Raw genomic sequence first — 18128 nt, 5'->3', positions numbered from 1 at the left:
CCACAATCTCATTGCCAATGACCCCTTGGTGCGCAGGAATCCATCTGAGCTCAACTCGGACGCATCTGCCAGCAAGCCGCTGGATCAGGCCGAGGCATCCTGCTAGATAGATCTGTCCTGACGGCATCCCCGGTCGCCTCAGCGCCTTCAGCGCTGCTTGGCTGTCTACAAAGATGACTATCCCGTTCTTCGCCTGCTTAGCCCATGGCTCTGTGCTTTCCAGAACCATTTCAAGAGCCATCTCAATGGCTCGAAGTTCTGCCGCATATACGGTGGACGTATTATCGTCTCCCATCTGGCTGTGAACATGTTGATCCTCAAGGCCCACGACCGCTGCCGCTCCGATCTTTCCATCAATTCCGCTCCCATCAGTGTACAGAATCAAGGGTCTTGCTCCTGGGTCTTTCGTCAGGATTTGGTTGTGATTGTTAACCGCAGCTTCTCTGTCCTCGATGATCACCTCTGGTGGCGCTTGCCATGGTGCCAGGACGAATGCCTTTCGACTCTCCCATCCTCTTGTCAAAGTATTCGGGGGAGCCGTAAGACATCCGCCCGCCTTCCAAGCTTGCGCCTCCATTGGTGTCCATCCAGCCCAGTCTCTCTCATCTGCCGGTCGGCGACGTAACATCGTTGGTGGGACAGCGGACTCTGGTCCTGTTCGTAGTCGAAGGGCCGTTTCTTTCACCAGTCGGTTCATGTGAACAGAGATAGGCGGTAGGTGAAGCTCGGTATTCAGTGCTTCGGCTGCCGTACTTTTGAAAGCCCCACTGATCAGGCATGCTGCCTGTTTTTGTATTGCCGCGAAAGGCTGACTGATTGTGCGTGCTTTGTAATTACTGATGAGCGTAGGTTGATACCACGCGGAAACCCCAAAGAGCATCTGCGGGATGATCACCGCTTGGTAGATCTTCCGCATTGCATAGAGTGAGGCTCCCCACGTTGAACCCGCCAAGCTTCGTAGTGCGTGGAGAGAGACGCCGGCCTTGGTCACCGCTTTCTCGCGGTGATGGTGGAATTCTAGACCCGGATCCAGCCAATAGCCTAGGTACCGCTCAGCTGTCCTCGTCGCTGTCACGGTGTGCCCTCGTAGAGACAGCGATGTGTATTGTGGGTCGACTTCCCTGGTGTTTACAAAATGCACGAGTGCATACTTCTTCGGGTCAAAAACTGATGCATGCTTCTCGGCCCATTGGTCGGCTTTGCGGCATGCCGCTCTGAGTTTCTTGATGGTTTCGCGTTCGCTGTCTCCCTTTGTCATGAAGCAAACATCGTCGACCCACCCGTTGCTATTCACACCGTTAGCGCAGTTCTCAACGAGGTCTGCGTTGTAGATGAGATATAGAATGGGTGAGATCGGTGATCCTTGAGGGATGCCTGTTGGCGTCGGGATTCGGCCGGATGTGCCCTCGGGCATACGGATTCTTGTGCTTCTATTGGTCAAGAAGGCCCTCACCCAGGGAACGAAATGTCCCAAGCGACGTTTTTTGAGGTTGTGTAGTAGACGTTCATGGGAGACGTTGTCGTACGCTCCGGACACGTCCAGCATCAGCAGAGATACCACTGGCTTGCCCTTTCCCCATGCGGTTTTGATTCGGTCGATGATGATGTGGATAGCATGATCGGTGGATATGCCCTTTCGCCCGCCTAGATGGGTTCGTGGGAGTAAACCGTTGGTTTCTGCTGCGTAGCTGATCCGTCGCGCGACAACTGCCTCCAGAAACTTTCCGAGCGTGTTCAGCAACGCCACGGGTCTGTAGGATTTTGCGAGCTGGTAGTCACTTTTACCTTGCTTCCGGAGCACCACCGTGATTGAGCGCTGGAAATGTGACGGGTTGTACCCCGTGTTTATGCATGCGTTGAATAACTGGACCACTGTTTCTAGAATCACCGGTATCTCGATAAGCTTGTGCCAGAGAGAGTTTGGTATACCGTCTTCTCCGGGTGCTTTCCCTGCTTTCGCTCCTCGCACCGCCTCCTGTATCTCTTGAGCGGTGACTGCTGGAAACTCAATTTGCTGTGGGTACAGGAATGAATCTGTGTCGGATAGATCGGCTGGTGGTGGTTTTGGGAAGAAGGCAGTCCGGAATGCCTCTGCCTTTTGCTCAACTGTTTCCGCGAGAGTTCCAGGCATTTGGGGATCTTGTATTTTCAGCGAAGGGGTGATGCCCTTCTCATATGCCCCGTCTCGGTTTCTTGCCCATTTAGCCAATCGCCACATACCCTGTGGGCCATCTTCAACGACCTGCTGGACTCGGCGCCGGTGCGCTCTTGACAACGTTTTCTTGACGAGTCGCATTTTCTTGTTGCGTGCTTCCGAGTAGCACATCCAGTCGTAGGGGTCTTTGGTCCTCGTGTGTTTGCGACGGAGGCGACGAACTTCTTTGACCGCAACTTTACACTCGTCGTCAAAGTCGGGGTTCGACCACGCGGATGGTTTTGCCCATGGGGTTGATTCCTCGATTGCTGACTGGATCACACCCATTAGCTCCTGGCATTTGGCTTCTATCCACTGCGGATCTGCCTCGTATAGGCCCCCTGCCTGTAGACCTCCTTCGATCTTCTGGATGAGTTTTTGATCATCAGTTGCGTTCCAGTTTCTTCTCTTCTGCTGTACGGCAATGGGTGTAATAATATCAAGCACAGTCCTGATCGGGAAATGGTCGGATGCATGTTCGATGTCATCAGCTCTCTCGCAATGGATCAGCCTGTTGACAAGGTTAGATGTGATGAAGGTGAGGTCAATCACCGATGACTGATCGTTTCGAGACCAGGTAGGTCTGCCTTGTTGTGTCGTCAACTCGAGTTCCCATTCATTGGCGATTTCTAGGAGTTGCTTGGCCTCCTGATCGGCCCTGGTCCCTGTTCCTCCCCATCTCGGGTGATGCGCGTTCATATCTCCAAGGACGATGTGTTCTCCATGAGGTCGTTTTGACAGCTCATTTCTTAGATGTCTAAGGGTATTGCTGCCCGGCCTATTGTATATGTTGTGTATGAAGAGATCTGTCCAGTCTCTGCCTTGATGAGCCTTTCTAAGTTTCAGTAACTGGTAGTCCTGTGAGACGAGTTGACACGACCAATGGCTCGGGTCAAGCCTTTTAGAGACAAACAGGCATACTCCCGGTTGGGAGAGATCCGAGGCTTGGACTTGATCATCCTGGCCTTGGGTTGATCCGTCAGCAGCTCCTTTTGGTGGGTAGATTAGCTGGAAAGTTGCCGTCGCTGGTTGGTGCGTTGTGTGTTGCATTTCGTTCTTCCATGGCTCCTGCACCGCGACGACGTCCGCCGCGAGGATATTTCTGTCTCTGAGGAACGTTGCCATCACTGGCCACGATTTGTGTACGTTGTATTGAAGAATCTCAAACGATTTCATTGATGAGTTTGTTCGTCATCGCTTCGTTCGCTGGCTTCGTGCCATACTTCGTCATTTGGGTCTTCGATTGTTGGTGCATCCGTCGGAAAGAGCGGCGGAGATGATCCAATCGGTATCGCTTGCCGCTGTGTGTATTTCAGAATCACCAATTTGCGGTATTCGGGGCTCTCCGGGTCCAATTCCCCCTCGTCATCAGGCCCGGACGTGTTACCGGCCTCATTGACAGTGGTGACCTCGTTGATGAATTGGGTAAGTCGGTGTTCTAGGCTATCTTGCCGAGTGTCAGGTTGAGGGAGACTGGCCGGAGTGGGTTGAATGCTGAGCCATTCATTGTCGTCTGGTTGCTCGTCCATGGTGTCGTCCGGCTCGCCTGTGCGGCGCCTTTTCGAGGCCGCTTGGAGCCTTGTGGACCCTTGGCATGCCAGCGGTATCACTGTTGGTTTGGGATTCTTTGACCTCGTTCTTGAGCCCTTTGGGCGGCCAGGGCCCCTTTTGAGCTGAGTAGGCTGAGTCGGTTCAGTGACCTCCTCTGGTAATGTTTCTACTTCTATCGCTGCAGTCTCCACGTCGATTACAGCATCCTGGGGGTTCCATGGGGGCTCTTCCCCCCGCTGCCCCTCCGGAGCGTGTATCGACGCTTCGAGTCCATTCGCAATCATGGGGTCTGCCCTGGTCGAGGTTGCTTCTTTGCCGGTGCTTGCTGCCACTCGGAAGTGCATAGGAATGCGGTGATATGCAGGGCAGTTGGCCAGCGCTTGTTTAGCTTCATTCATCGCCGCAGTCTTCACTGGACACTCTCGACTTGTAGGACGGTGTCCCTCGCCACAGTTGGCGCACTTCACAGGTATCGCTTGCCCCTTTGTCGACGGACACTCCCAGGTCGGGTGTGCGTCGGCGCAGTGGCCGCATTTGTAAACGTTGGGACAGTGTGACTGGATATGCCCCGGCTTTTGGCATTTTCTGCATAGCTTCATCCGCCCCTCGCGGCAGAATCGTGATGCATTATGGATTTGCTTCCCCCACACGACCCCGGTGATGATAGCACGATTAGCCACAACTGGACTGGTGAACTCGATCAGAATCGAACCCTCCGCCCTTTCACCCGGACGCGTCAGCCATCCCAGATACTGGATCTTGGAGTCTTCGCCCCAGTTGTTCTGTCTGAGCAGTTCCGCTGCGACGTCGGCCATCGTCTCCGGTGTAAGCTTCATCGATTTCACGGGGATGTGGTATGCCACGATGCCCCACGACGGCTCCTGGATCACCGACCCAGGCCCAAAAGCCCTCAACCATGCCGGGTGCTTGCGAAGGACCTCTGCCCCTGCAGCACTGTTAGCTATCATCGCCACGTCACCCGAGGGCAGTTTGCGGGCTGCGACAAATGAGGCCTGCTTAGCCAGTACCCCAGAATTCTTCTGTCGGGCATTTGTCGTCCTTTGTCGTTCGGCCCGTTCAACCAGATCCTTCGGCGTCAATCCTCGGATCTGCTCCCGGTTTGGCCCTACTTTGACGATGACCTCCCGATCCTCGCGAAGTTCGATTTCCGGCACACCTGGAGACGACGTGCCGTTGCTCCGGGTGTTGGGTGCCACAGCCTTGGTTAGGTCGCGTTGCCATTCTCCGGCTCGGAAGCTACGCCACGCTGCAGCAGAGTTCGCCGCGGGTGTGGATAAAGTTGTCGATAAGGTGCTTGTTGTCTTTTCGATGGTGTCGATTCGCTGGTTCAGACGTTCGGTGTCGAGGTTGATTTTGGTCAGCGCCTCGAGCACCTTGGCCATCCCCTGGCCGTCGCCCCGTTGGGCGTTAAGTGCGTACTGGCGGACGGAGCGAATATATCCAGTGACATATCGGTCTTCCGTGCCACTGTTTTCGATGTGGTTAAGCACCCTGCGGGCCCCTTCCGCGATCTCGTCCATGGATCGGGGCGGGTCCGCGAGGGCCGTGATTTTTGGTGTTCCTCTCCTGACAGGGGGCAAATTCTGTGCATTCGCACCAGTCGCAATCGCCGCTGCCATCTTCCCTATGAAACAGGTATCAGATGGTAGCGCTTGAAGTTACGACTACGGTAAACTAATTCTTGAGGTCCTGCGACCTCTGCTTGGCTAGATCTTCCAAGAAAACGTTTTTGCCAAGAAAGAGTTTCCATAGACGGTCAATACTAGCACATACCAGTATCTCTCAATCCGACAATGTATTATCTGGTAGATTATCTAGTATTGAATGTATGTATTGTAGTAATATATTTCTTGGCGGGCTTTTTATGAAATTACCTGCCCGTTTTGGGGGCCAAACGGGCTGTCTTGGCGGGCTGTGTCAAGGTCTATCAAATTATGTCAGGATGAGGAATTGATGTACTGGCTGGTACTGAACATGTCCAATAGAATCAGGTGATTGATTGTAGGTGTTCAAGATCGGTTGAACGATCTCAGGGGTCTATACAAATAAGCTTCGGCGTGTTACCACACCGTACTTCCGAATGTGTCCGGAATACCGTACAAATACTAGGGGGAATTGGGTGAACGATGAATAAGCCTGTCCCAAAGGGCCCTAGTGGTATTTGACCACTCTCTCAGTTCGTCAAATTATCCCAGCTGAGCCATTTCGAGCAGGCATTGAAATCATCGCGGCCCGCATGGAAAGCAACTTGGATGGTTGGGATTAAGTGTCTACAGTGAAAAGGGCAAAGAATCGCCTCTTTGTTTTGTCATAATTAGAGTGTTGGTAAGTTGTTACCGTATACATTTACACTGAGGTATGCTGTGTTCGTGCACCTTGTATCTAACAAGGAATTCTTGTTCGACGAATTTGATTGTATACGGAAATTGCAGGGTGAAGGGTATGTATGAGGGAAGAAAGGACAACTGGCGATTGTCGGACGGCATGCCACTTTTTCTATTCCCTGTTGTTGATTCATCTGGCACAAAGTGTCCATTCTACATGACCACGAGAGGGGAAAGAGTTGTTCGGAGTTGTGCTTACGTACAGTGAACTAAATGACCATGAAAGACAAGGTTTGCTTGGGCGTAGCTTGCCAAGCCTTGATACCACTGCTCCATTTTTCCCCAGCATAGCTTGTCACAAAACCAAAATTCTGAACGAATACACGAATGTAGAACCTGTTGTTGAGATATTGGTGGGGGCCAATCCGATGCTGATGCCTAGCCACTAGAGTTACGGAAAAGAGTTATTCCGAGATGACCAGCCGAGTACAATATTGCAGATTCTCCTTTTTTTCACGCGATCGAAACTAAGATACTGTATGCTCAAAACCCTGGCCGTGACAGTATGACTACCCCTTTTACCGAAATGACCAACGATGAAAATTGTCAAACTATTGATAAAATAGTAAACAATTTCCTCTCTCAACGTTCCGAGAAAAATCTGAATGCTCTCAGACTTGCTGGTGTTTCCGTTTCCGAATTCTCGGCCGAATTGGCGAACCATTTGTCCACACTAAATGAAGGTGGTAGTATTGCCCTTGGCCGTGGAGAAAATTTGGCCAGCATTAGTCTAAGCAAGAGCCTCGAGAGCCTTTTCTCGACCTCAAAACCACGCGTAATCGAAGGGCCGCCGTTGACGTGGACGAGGCTTGTTCTTTTTGCAGGTCCTAGGTTTGAGGGCTCAACGCCGCTCAAAGTTGAAGACTCTAGCGTTGAGCTGTCAGGAGACGACCTCAAACTCTTACGCTCTGGTAGGCCTTGGAGATTTCTCTCCCCTTGGCCAGATAGAGACGATTGCGCGAAAGAGCTTCAATCAAGCGAGACAGCACTGCAAGAGCTTACTGATGTTCGGGAAATGATAGGCGAAGGTGAGTGTGCTGTAAATGTGGCTCAATAATGTTGGATGGGAAGCTAAACCGATCAATATAGTCTTGGGACAAATTTCCCTTGTTGAGCAACGTCTCCAGAATCATCACGATTTGGTGTCTCAACTCTCTGGAAGTAGAGACCACTCTACCCACCAAAATGGAGATTGCTCAACCCTTGACGGTGCTCAGTTATCTGTTCCAAATCAAGGAGCTTTGGGTTCCGCACCGTTTGCAGAAGAAGAAAGCTCAATTCATCAAGATTCACCCTCCATCCCCACACCTATCTATTATGCTAGCGAAACCCGATCGGCTCAGCCAGTTCATGAAGATCCGAATGATCGCACTCTATCAGAAGATGCTATTGCGGGGGATTCTACTCGATGCCATGATTTACGACCTGCAACCGGCGCAAGGCCAGAATCCAGATTACACACATGTGACTTCATTCAAGGTCTGAGCGAGTAAGTGAAGTAATCACTGAAATATCGATGTTCTTTACGACTAACGCGTCAAAGAATTCTTGATGATCGAAATAATTCGGAAGTAATGCGCTGGTCAGAAGATGGGAAGTCTGTCTTGATTGCCCAAGAAAGCAAATTTCCTGCACACATACTTGCAAAAATGTCCACCAAAAGCTACCAATCTCTTATTCGGCGTCTTTATTACTTTGGATTTCACAAAACCGGAGGCGCCTACCATCACGATTTCTTTATACGTGGTCAGCCTAGCTCCATACGACCAATTCGGGAGATGAGTTACAGCCCTTCACTTCCTTCGCCTTTACACAAAAGTACATCTCAAGTTGGGCCTCGGTATAAAGTGATCAAAAGAAAGCGGACAAGAGATAGTGGTTACAATTCACCCAAGGAGTAAGATGGGTCATGTCAATAGCTGTTTCTCTACTTCAATCCAAGCAAATGCTCTCAGAACGCTCAGTAAAATTTCGCTGGCTCAGGTCCGTGGTGAATACTATAACAGGAGTACCGTCTATTCTTACCCCTTTGTGCGCGCTATTCCCCAAGTAATGAATTGGAAGAGATAATTGGCCCTTGGAAACGAGACTTCCATACTCCACTAAACCCTCGGTTATTGTATTTTATCACTATAAGTAGGCGGAGAAGTACTTGATATTGGGGGTTCAGACTTAAACGATCTCGTGAATCGGATGCTTGTTAGCAGCAATTCAGCTAGTCTAATCGTACATCTCGACATATTTGTTGAGTATCGCGGTGGTCAAAGCTTATGGCGGGACTAGCGATGGACGTTTAAATAGATGGGATTCCCCACTTCTGATTAAAATCTCACCAAGAAAGAACAACAACTACCTATTACAACAACAATATTCCTTTATTCATATTCGCATTCCTTCATTCCTTTCGGAGCCCTAACTACGGTGGAAAGAACGCGTCCAACAAGCTGTCAAACGCGCGCCCAAAGCGATTATCGCACTAGGAAGGCTGCGAACTATACGTCCAGAACAGATGCGACAGCTCCACGGGTATTTGCCACGTCGGTCGTGGACTACACGTCAACAGTCCGGCACGACCTATTCCGAGATAGTACCCATCTGCGACACCTCAACACGGTCCTGGAGATCTCCTCTCAAGTATATGTCTCCATGCATCGGGCTGGCATCACTGTCGATACCAGTACCCTTTTCTTTGGTGATAGAAGCGGATCGGGGGGATCCTATGAATCCGCGCCATCTCCGCCAGCCCTCAAAGTCAATCAGACCCTGCATGCCGCCCCATTCTGTCACTTTCTGCCCAAGTCCTGGGAATCTCACGGGCTATCTCTATCGTTAGTACACACCCTGGGGGAGGTAGAGTTTAGAGTGATTAGAACATGCCTTAGTCAAAAAATCGTTGCAGCCAGCAGCCAGTGCATCGTGGCAGTCGCTTTACAAGCTGTTGGCCGTTAGTGCGACAATGACCACCGGACTGCGAAATACAGAAATATTGGCCAGAGTATCGACTTCGCTAGGAGAGCGCTGAAATCCCGTTTCATTGCGGAATGGAGACTTAGCGTTAGGGCTTGAGATACTAGAGCGACTGGAAGTTGTCTTGGAGAAGACGCCGATTTTATTCAGCCGCTCGAGCCGCCGGATCTCTCTGGTAGCGTCCAACCCGTTCATGTTCGGCAACTGGATGTCCATCAACACTAGGTGGAAACCACCTTGTCGCCATTTCCGTATTGCCTGTTCGCCGTCCGCTGCACATTTCCAACGCACGTTCAGCCGTTTCATAAATGCTCCCAGCAGTTTCTGGTTGATTATATTGTCTTCCACGACAAGGACACTGGTTGGTGGCACTGTGCCATCAATCATCCTGCCAAAGGCCGCACCTCCCGTCGAACAGCTCTCCTTTGTTCGGAGAGAGCGGGGAGATTCGGCTGGCGTTGGGGGAGTGTGTGTCTTTACTTGCGGTGACGCAGTTAGGGCTGAGGCATTATATTAGAACTACGTGATGACATCGAACCATCATGGTACTAAATTCAAAATACAGAAGTAGAAAAAGAGCCGGAAACGGATTGTGGAGATAACAACGTGAGTGGGCAGTTGTGGTATGGAAATTATCGATGACACCAACGATTATATGATACATGTATGGTGGATTGTCACACCATTGAACTGACGTAATATCACGAGACATGCAAGAGATATTCTTTGTAACTGATCGGTAGCGAGTATTTCCATCCACCATGACTCGGTCAGGTAAGTTTTGCAAGGGGTCAACTCCTTAACATGAAATAGCGATCAGTTCGACACGAGAACATTTGAATCTTGGAGGTCCGGAGGTACTTCCATCTGGCCAGTATGTGAAATTAACTGTTGTTGTTGTCGACGAAGTCTTTCTGGTCTCGGTTGAGACCAATTGTATGGGTCTCGGCTCGTTGGCCGTTGCTCGTATATGCCCGATCCTTGTCCTACAGATTCCTCTGGCAACGTATCTTTCATCTAGCAGTCGATATATCTGGCTGTTCGGAAGCACAATGTGAGGAGGCATCTCGCACAGGAGCGGCATTATATGAATGCGGTGACCGGCATCAACAAGAGACATAAAGTCCTTAGTTGATGATGGAGATTTCACGACGCGAAATCTAACTTCATAATTGACTGATACGAATTCCGGCGCATGGCATTCACGTCAGTCTTTTGCTTCGTCGCTAAATGATGTCTTCCAAAGGTGGGGGGCAGATGTAAATGCTGTAATCGTACATCAGAATGTGCAACTGGGTGATGGCATGATTGAGGTAGTAATTGCGATGGAACCACAAATAAAAACGGAAATCGATATATTTCCTCCGGTTCCAAAATGCTAGTGTCGAAGACGTCTGGCTTATGAATGGGCATACCAAGTCGAAGAAAACGTTTTCTGGCGTTAATTTGTCCCATTCGGCTCATCGTTTGAGGTTTCTCAACACTTGTTCCAACATATCCTACCGATGTTAAAGATGCAATGTGTAGAGGTTGAAATAGAACCCTTACCCTCGAAGATGATGCCGATGCCATCGATTTTCATCCGGCACTTGGGTGTAAAAATAATTTCGCCACGGATTTCATCCCCAGTTTTGTAAATTCTGGGTTCATCATCATTTGACCGGGAATCCAAAAAACGAAATTCTACAGTCGATGTTGTTTTTTTGCAAAATAATAACGATCGACACATCTTGAGAAGCTGTGATGTACCATATTCGGCAAAACAACTCTTTCTTGGCAAAAACGTTTTCTGGGAATATCTAGCCAACCGGAGGTCGCGAGGCCTCGAGAATTAGTTCACCGTAGTCGTAACTTCAAGCGCTTCCATCTGATCCCCGCTTTGTAAGGGTGATGGCAGCGGTGATGGCGACTGGCGCGAATGCACAGAATTTGCCCCCGATCAGGAGAGGAACATCAAAAAACACGGCCCTCGCGGACCCGCCCCGATCCATGGACGGCATCGCGGAGGGGCCCGCAGGGTGCTAAACCACATCGAAAACAATGGCTCAGAGGATCGATATGTCACTGGATATATTCGAGCTGTCCGCCAGTACGCACTCAACGCCCAACGGGGCGACGGCCAGGGAATGGCCAAGGTGCTGGAGGCGCTGACCAAGATCAACCTCGACACCGACCGTCTGAACCAGCGAATCGACACCATTGAAAAGACCACGAGCGCCTTATCGACTTTGTCCACCCCCGCAGCGAACTCTGCGGCGGCATGGCGCACTTTCCGAGCCAGAGAATGGCAGCGCGACCTAGCCAAGGCTGCGGCACCCAACACCCGGAGCAACGGCACATCGTCTCCAGGAGTACCGGAAATCGAGCTCCGCGAAGACCGCGAGGTCATCGTCAAAGTTGGGCCAAACCGTGAACAGATCCGCGGATTGTCGCCGAAGGATTTGGTTGAACGGGCGGAACGGCAAAAGACGATCTCTGCTCGGCAGAGCTCAGGGGTACTGGCTGGACAGGCATCATTCGTCGCAGCCCGAAAATTGCCCTCGGGCGACGTGGCGATGATCGCCAATAGCGCCGCCGGCGCAGAGGTCCTCCGCAAATACCCCACGTGGTTGAGGGCGTTTGGACCTGGCTCGGTGATCCAGGAACCATCCTGGGGAGTCGTGGCCTACCACATCCCTGTGAGGTCGATGAAGATTACCCCGGAGACGATGACCGACCTTGCAGCTGAACTGCTCAGGCAGAACAACTGGGGCGAGGACTCTGGGATCCAATATCTTGGATGGCTGACGCGTCCGGGTGAAAGGGCGGAGGGCTCGATTCCGATCGAGTTCACCAGCCCAGTCGTGGCTAATCGCGCTATCATTACCGGGGTCGTTTGGGGGAAGCAAATCCATAACGCATCACGATTCTGCCGCGAAGGGCGGATAAAGCTTTGCAGGAAATGCCAAAAACCGGGGCATATCCAGTCACACTGTTCCAACGTTTTCAAATACGGCCACTGCGCCGGCGGACACCCGACCTGGGAGTGTCCGTCGACAAAGGGGCAAGCGACACCAGCCAAGTGCGCCAACTGTGGCGAAGGACATCGTCCGACAAGCCGGGAGTGTCCGGTGAAGATCGCAGCGATGAATGAAGCCAAACAAGCGTTGGCGGAGTGCCCTACATATCACCGCATCCCTATTCACTTCCGAATTGCAACAAGGTCCGACAAATCAACAAACTCGACCAGCTCAAACACTACCACAGGAGACGGAATGGAAGCGTCGATACATGCCCCCAGGAGACAACAGGAGGAAGAGCCTTCGACGGTCAGCCTGGAAACTGTGATTGATCCGGTCACCGCATTCGTGGAAACAGAGACGGCACTAGAGGAGCCCACTGAAACCACACAATCCAAACGAGGCCCTGGTCGCCCAAAGGGCTCAAAGACCAGATCAAAAGTTTCCAAACCACCATTGATACCACTTGCATGCCAGCGATCAACGAGGTATCAACTGGCCTCCCAAATAACGACCCAGAAAGACGCCAATTCCAAAAGGCGCCGCACGGGCGAGCCAGAAGACGCCATGGATGAACCGCCTGATGACAACGAGTGGTTCAACATCCGACTCAACCCAGCTGATTTCTCCCAGACCAACACCCAACAAGATAGCCACGAAAACCGACTTTCCCAGTTCTTCGATGAGGTCACGACCCTCAACGATGTGAATAGCACGCTGGAGCCCAATGGTGAAGAGCTGGATCCGGAGAGCCCGGAATACCGCAAACTGGTGGTCTTGAAATATAGACATCAGCAAATGGTATCGGTTAGATCATCTCCTCCCGTGATTACAACCGATGCAGTGACAATCGACGACCCAAACAACGAGGTATGGCACGAAGCTAGCGAGCGAAGCGATGACGAACAGCACCTCCAATGAAGACTTTCGAAATCCTCCAATACAACGTACACAAGTCGTGGCCAGTGATGGCCACCTTTCTTCGAGACAAGAGAGCTCTCGCAGCGGATATCATCGCCGTGCAGGAGCCGTGGAAGAATGAGCTACAGCACACAACCCATCAACCAGCGACTGCATCATTTCAGCTGGTATATCCGGCAAAAGAAACAGTGCACGAAACCAATCAAGCCCAGCACGAGAGCCAGAATCAGACCCTCGCTCCCCCGCAACCAGGAGTATGCCTGCTTGTGTCCAAGAAGCTTAATCCGAGCACCTGGTCATGCCAGCTCATCTCACAGGACCACCAATTCTTGAAGCTCAGGAAGGCCCGTCGAGATGGAGACTGGTCGGATCTCTTCATACACAATATCTACAACAGGCCAGGCAGCGAAACACTAGAGCAACTGAGATGTGAGCTGTCGAAACGCCCTCTTGGTACGTTGAGCTTTGGTTAAGTGAGTAGCCACGATATGCTTCCTCAATTTCCTTATTTACTAATTCCTCAGCTTTCTTGTTGACATTGGGAGTGTTCCAGTTGGCTGTAAGCTGGAGAAAGGATGTTCTGCGCCCGGTATTCCCATGATCAAAGAGTTCATCCTGTGGTTCTCCACTCATTTTACAAAAGAACGTCTTCAACCAGATGGAAGAGCCGCGGTGATTGCTACTCTCGTATGTGCGGAGAGGTTTTTCAGTAGCTTTGAGAGTACTACTGGGAACAGGGTTGCTACAGAGGACCGTTCAGAGGTATACAGGGTTAGTATAGCAAGTTATGAATATTAATGCTGCGGGCCGGGGCTTACCTTTCCATAGTGGATTAGATCGGATCGAATGGCCATTTAGGTTATCTAACAGCGATATTTGATGGGAATTCGGACGTCTAAGTTTATATAGGATGACAGAGACTGGTTGAGGGCACTATAGTAATAAACAGGCAATTAATCAATGGCAGGGAAGGGTGTGTAGATTCGACAATATGAACAATCTGCTCAACGGGGTTTGAAGTCAAAAGTTTCCTGTTTTTTCTCAATTCAGACACCTAATGCTCCAAGGATCTTACAGATGAGCATAAATCGAATTGTCAGGCCAAATCGGTGCTTGTTGGCCTGGAAACTAATTGACCAGATTGTCTACCCGTCGAATCTCCACCCCACTCTTCCATACAATTTTCCAATTGCCCGATCAAGTTCTCAGCTAGATTGTACTGTAGCAAAAAGAACAATAAGTACTTTCAACAGTGTAGACTACCCAAAGCAACTTCTAAGTTGCCACCGCGGGGATGAACAGAAAAATGACTGGGGAGGTGCTGGTATAGTCGCTAGATCAAAATATATATTTCTCATTCCACACAGTACATTAACGATCACTCCGACCAGAATCAACCACCAAGAGCCTGGAACTTACTCAATTTAGGGAAATCGACAATTTTCAATGCTGGACTTTCTATATGAAGGTAAATTACATCAAATTTCGTGAGTATTGTTGCTCCATTGCAACATTCAGTCATGTATCGCCCAGAACAGTGTTTAATAACAACGAAGAATTAAGGTGAGTCATCAATTTATCCATCCGAAAAAGGAAAACCTTGGCAAAATTATGCAATCGCGGCTCTATGAGGTTCGAACCGCGACAGAACCGCGTAGATCCGCGGTGCGGTGCGGCCCTCATATATTAGAACCGCAGAACCGGAGGTTCTGGTGCGCGATTCCAGACCTTGGAACCAGAACCGCACCATTTCGAGGTCTATATACAGGCAAGGATTGTCAGGCCCAATAAAACAAGAAATAACCCCAATGAGCCAATGAAGCTGCCCACAAGGCTCGTTGATGCCTGGCAACTGTGAGGTCCGGATTTTGCCAGAACAATTTGAAAGTACTTGTTTCCATATGCCATGGCCTCATGTAAATGACCCAGGCTCGAGTAATTTGGGCATGAACGAAGCTGAGACCAGCCAAGGTGATGATCATATATGAAGAAAACAAAGCATTGTGGTATTCCTGCATTTTTGGTCAATTAAGTACGTATGGTAGGCAGAATCGTCAGTTGAACCTCACCGAAAAATACAAGGAAAGTGATAGAATAGTAATTGCCCCCATCAATAATAGGACAGATATCATATGGGTTGAGGATTGCAAAGTAGAAACACATAGGTACTAGAGAGGTCATTTTCACGTCGCTCCCTCTATTTCAATGTCCTTGCCTCATTTAAATTGAGTAAAAGAAATACACTGCCAATTTCCTGCTGTAGTATTGGCCAAGGCTGGCCTGGAATAGAATTAGGTACGATAAAGACTAGGAGAGAGATATTGAATTTTTACCTTTCTTCCACTTCGATTCAAACAATACGAGCGGAATAGATGCGATCAGCCCCAAAAGGGCGGCACCGCCTATTATAAGTTGGCTTGAGATGAGAAATTCTCTGCTCAATCTTGGTAGGCTAAAAGCCTTGATAGACAGCAGCCAGAAAATAAGACTTCTTCCACAGCAGAAAGATGCTATTGCGGACGTAGCCAGTTGAAAAATCACCTCAGAATCCATATTTTCCTGATTTTATGAGTAAATCGTCATATCCGTTGATTCGAAAAGAAAAAGACCATGTCTACTTCTCCTGAGCCTGGTAAAGTATGGTTTTATACATTTGCTAGGCTTGGATTAACCAACTTGACTATGTCTTCTCTAACCAAGAGCTACCGAGGAGGAAGAGGACAATAGGGTGAGTTACATGTTATGGAGAAAGGAATCTGGGGCAAAATGTCTAGCCTTCGATGAGAATTGTCTAGAGCGGCATACAAGATCAGCCTAGCATTCTAACTCATGCCTTTGATGCATGTACCACTTGCCTCGGTCATTTTGCCATGATTTTGGGGGGGGGGGTTCTGACCATAATTTTAGCCGTATATGAACTATCCTCTCTTTACCAAATACCGGATTGTTGTTTACCGCTGATATTCGCAGTTCCTACAGGATCTTGCCATTAGATAGATCCTCGATCTTTGATTCTCTCTCTTTCTTTTTTTTTCCTGTCTGTTTTGATACTGAATACACAGTTTTCTTTCATTCTGCTCGTAAACTATATCATTATCATCTCCCCATAAGGTTATAAGCTCTCTTACAAAACTTCTTTATTGCTATTAGACTATGGTACCCCACTTTATGTGGATCTGCGGATAAATCAACCTCCTCCAGAGTTCGTACAGCCAACTAGTTAGCAAATACTGACAATGTGTTTTTATGGCTTCGCTAAGCGCTTCTTGAAACCTCACTAGACTATATGGTTCTAAAGGCAGTTCATTATATTAGCCGGAATCGCATCGTATATCTCGCCTTTTTCGATTACGTCGTGTGCGTTTTGGGCGGGGTTGTAGACTTTTCCACTATATTTGTCGTATGAAGATGGGAAAATGCTATTAGGGTTCGAGTACGCTAGATTACGCGGAATTTCGTATATAGTCCCGAGTTACGTGCCCGCATCGGAAATTGATTTCTCTCACTATTCTGAACGAGTATGTACAGAGATATCTTTTCGATATATCAGATACCCTACTCTCAACGCATGCTTACTTGCATTGGCTTAAAGGCATTCCTGCGGGTTCCATTTCTTCAATGGAATGCGCATCATCGTCGTTGCTGAACACTCCAATCGTGCCTAAATGCGTCAACAAGTCTCAAGAGGAATGGACAAGATTAAAAACATACCGAAGCCAAATGTAGCTTTGTTTGTCTTGTCATACATCTGGACATCTAGGACACTGTGATCCTTCACATTACCGCCCATAAAGCAGCTAACTTCGGGCTCGAAGGTGTTAAAAAGGGTTTTAGCATCAGCGCTTATAGAGGCAGGGTCAGATCTAGAGGCATCAGCGTCGAATCGAGCCTCAAGAACTCCAGTATTCAGCGCCTCCTTATCATAAACTTCCTGGCGCTTCATATTGGTCTTGAGATCTTCAATCTGGTGACGGCCCAGCAGATGAGTAGGATGGCCCGTATAGGCAGCAGTGATGAAGATACCGTTCATAGTGTCCCGGGTAGTCATTTCCATGCTGCCATGCTTGAAGTGATCGAATCGAAACATGGACACAAGAGGGTGGTTACCAAAGTCCTTCTTCGCGAGACGATGATCGCTTTTTGCGTATCCGAGGAATTCAGGATCACGCGAGGAAAGGCTCCGAAGCTGAATGTAGACGAAATCATCGTGGTTGTTCTGGGCGTCGACATCACGTCTGGTGAGGGTGTTCATTTCCTGTTATCAATTAGGTTTTCATATTCATACTGTACTCGTTAGAAGAGAAAAGCTCACCAAATCCACAGTACCATCCGCAAGGAACCGATTAGGCATGATCAACCGACCACCCCTATGGAGAAGCTTCCTCTCGGCAGAAGCAACACCACCGAAGCCAACAACGGTAGTGAAGAGGCCTTCAATACAGGGACCCCAGCCAGCATCACCGTTAGCAGTCTGCTTGCAGGAATGGACAGAATTCTTCAAGCCGATAGTGGCAGCAGCAAGACTAGCTCCTCTCCAGGCCCATCCAAGTACAGCCAGGACAGCAACCTGTGAGATTCCGACAGAATTGATATTGGTGGGATGATGATCTGGGAGCAGTGAAAGGTCTGTGGTCGGAGGAGCCTCATGTCTGTTCATCCAAAGGCCACTTGGGATGGTGTCGTTGCAAGTAAGACTGTCCCAGTCAAAGTTTTCTGGAGTCCATTTAGTACCGGCCACGACGAAACTCAAACCCGAGAGAGCAATCCAGACTGGGAAGATGCGGACCATTGTTGCTAAGGTAAAGATAGAGAGGATATAATTGCTCTTTGAGTGAAGAGACGCAACCGAGGGGACCTTTTTATAAGTTTACTTTGGCCCCCATCTATATTGTCTATATATTCTATGATCCTCAATCGAGTAGTCCTCCTAGAGTCTGATTTGTGACGGGGGCTCAAAATTTGTCCCATTGGTTGCTCATACACTTTCCATATACTGTACTGCAGGCTTACGGACTTGGTCCATGGATAAAGCGCACGGGCTTGAATCAGCCTTCTCTGAAGCGCCAATGAGATGATCGTCCAGACAGGAAC

The 18128-nt window shown here is 49.5% G+C and overlaps 4 protein-coding genes across 4 annotated transcripts; 2 read left to right on the top strand and 2 right to left on the bottom strand.

The window, feature by feature from the left end:
- Positions 1–6655: 6655 nt before the first annotated feature.
- Positions 6656–8051, top strand: N7508_007335 (heat shock factor family protein; the record flags this gene model as incomplete). The annotated part of the gene is made up of 3 exons (XM_058465399.1): positions 6656–7178; positions 7240–7639; positions 7694–8051. The coding sequence occupies 3 exons, from the start codon at positions 6656–6658 to the stop codon at positions 8049–8051; spliced, it is 1281 nt and encodes a 426-aa protein (XP_058317801.1).
- A 1027-nt stretch (positions 8052–9078) lies between these two features.
- N7508_007334 (response regulator) lies at positions 9079–9504 on the bottom strand (the record flags this gene model as incomplete). The annotated part of the gene is made up of 1 exon (XM_058465398.1): positions 9079–9504. The coding sequence occupies one exon, from the start codon at positions 9502–9504 to the stop codon at positions 9079–9081; it is 426 nt and encodes a 141-aa protein (XP_058317800.1).
- Positions 9505–9878: 374 nt separating this feature from the next.
- Positions 9879–10175, top strand: N7508_007333 (uncharacterized protein; the record flags this gene model as incomplete). Its single annotated transcript, XM_058465397.1, has 2 exons — positions 9879–9891; positions 9931–10175. 2 exons carry the CDS (start codon positions 9879–9881, stop codon positions 10173–10175), a joined length of 258 nt encoding a protein of 85 aa, XP_058317799.1.
- A 6434-nt stretch (positions 10176–16609) lies between these two features.
- N7508_007332 (uncharacterized protein) lies at positions 16610–17826 on the bottom strand (the record flags this gene model as incomplete). The annotated part of the gene is made up of 3 exons (XM_058465396.1): positions 16610–16698; positions 16749–17292; positions 17350–17826. The coding sequence occupies 3 exons, from the start codon at positions 17824–17826 to the stop codon at positions 16610–16612; spliced, it is 1110 nt and encodes a 369-aa protein (XP_058317798.1).
- Between the last annotated feature and the right edge of the window lie 302 nt (positions 17827–18128).

Source organism: Penicillium antarcticum (genome assembly GCF_028974205.1).
Source record: "Penicillium antarcticum strain IBT 31339 chromosome Unknown utg000007l_segment0_segment0, whole genome shotgun sequence".
Classification (NCBI taxonomy): domain Eukaryota; kingdom Fungi; phylum Ascomycota; class Eurotiomycetes; order Eurotiales; family Aspergillaceae; genus Penicillium; species Penicillium antarcticum.
The sequence above is the reverse complement of the archived record's forward strand: the minus strand, read 5'-3'. Positions and strand labels throughout refer to the sequence as shown.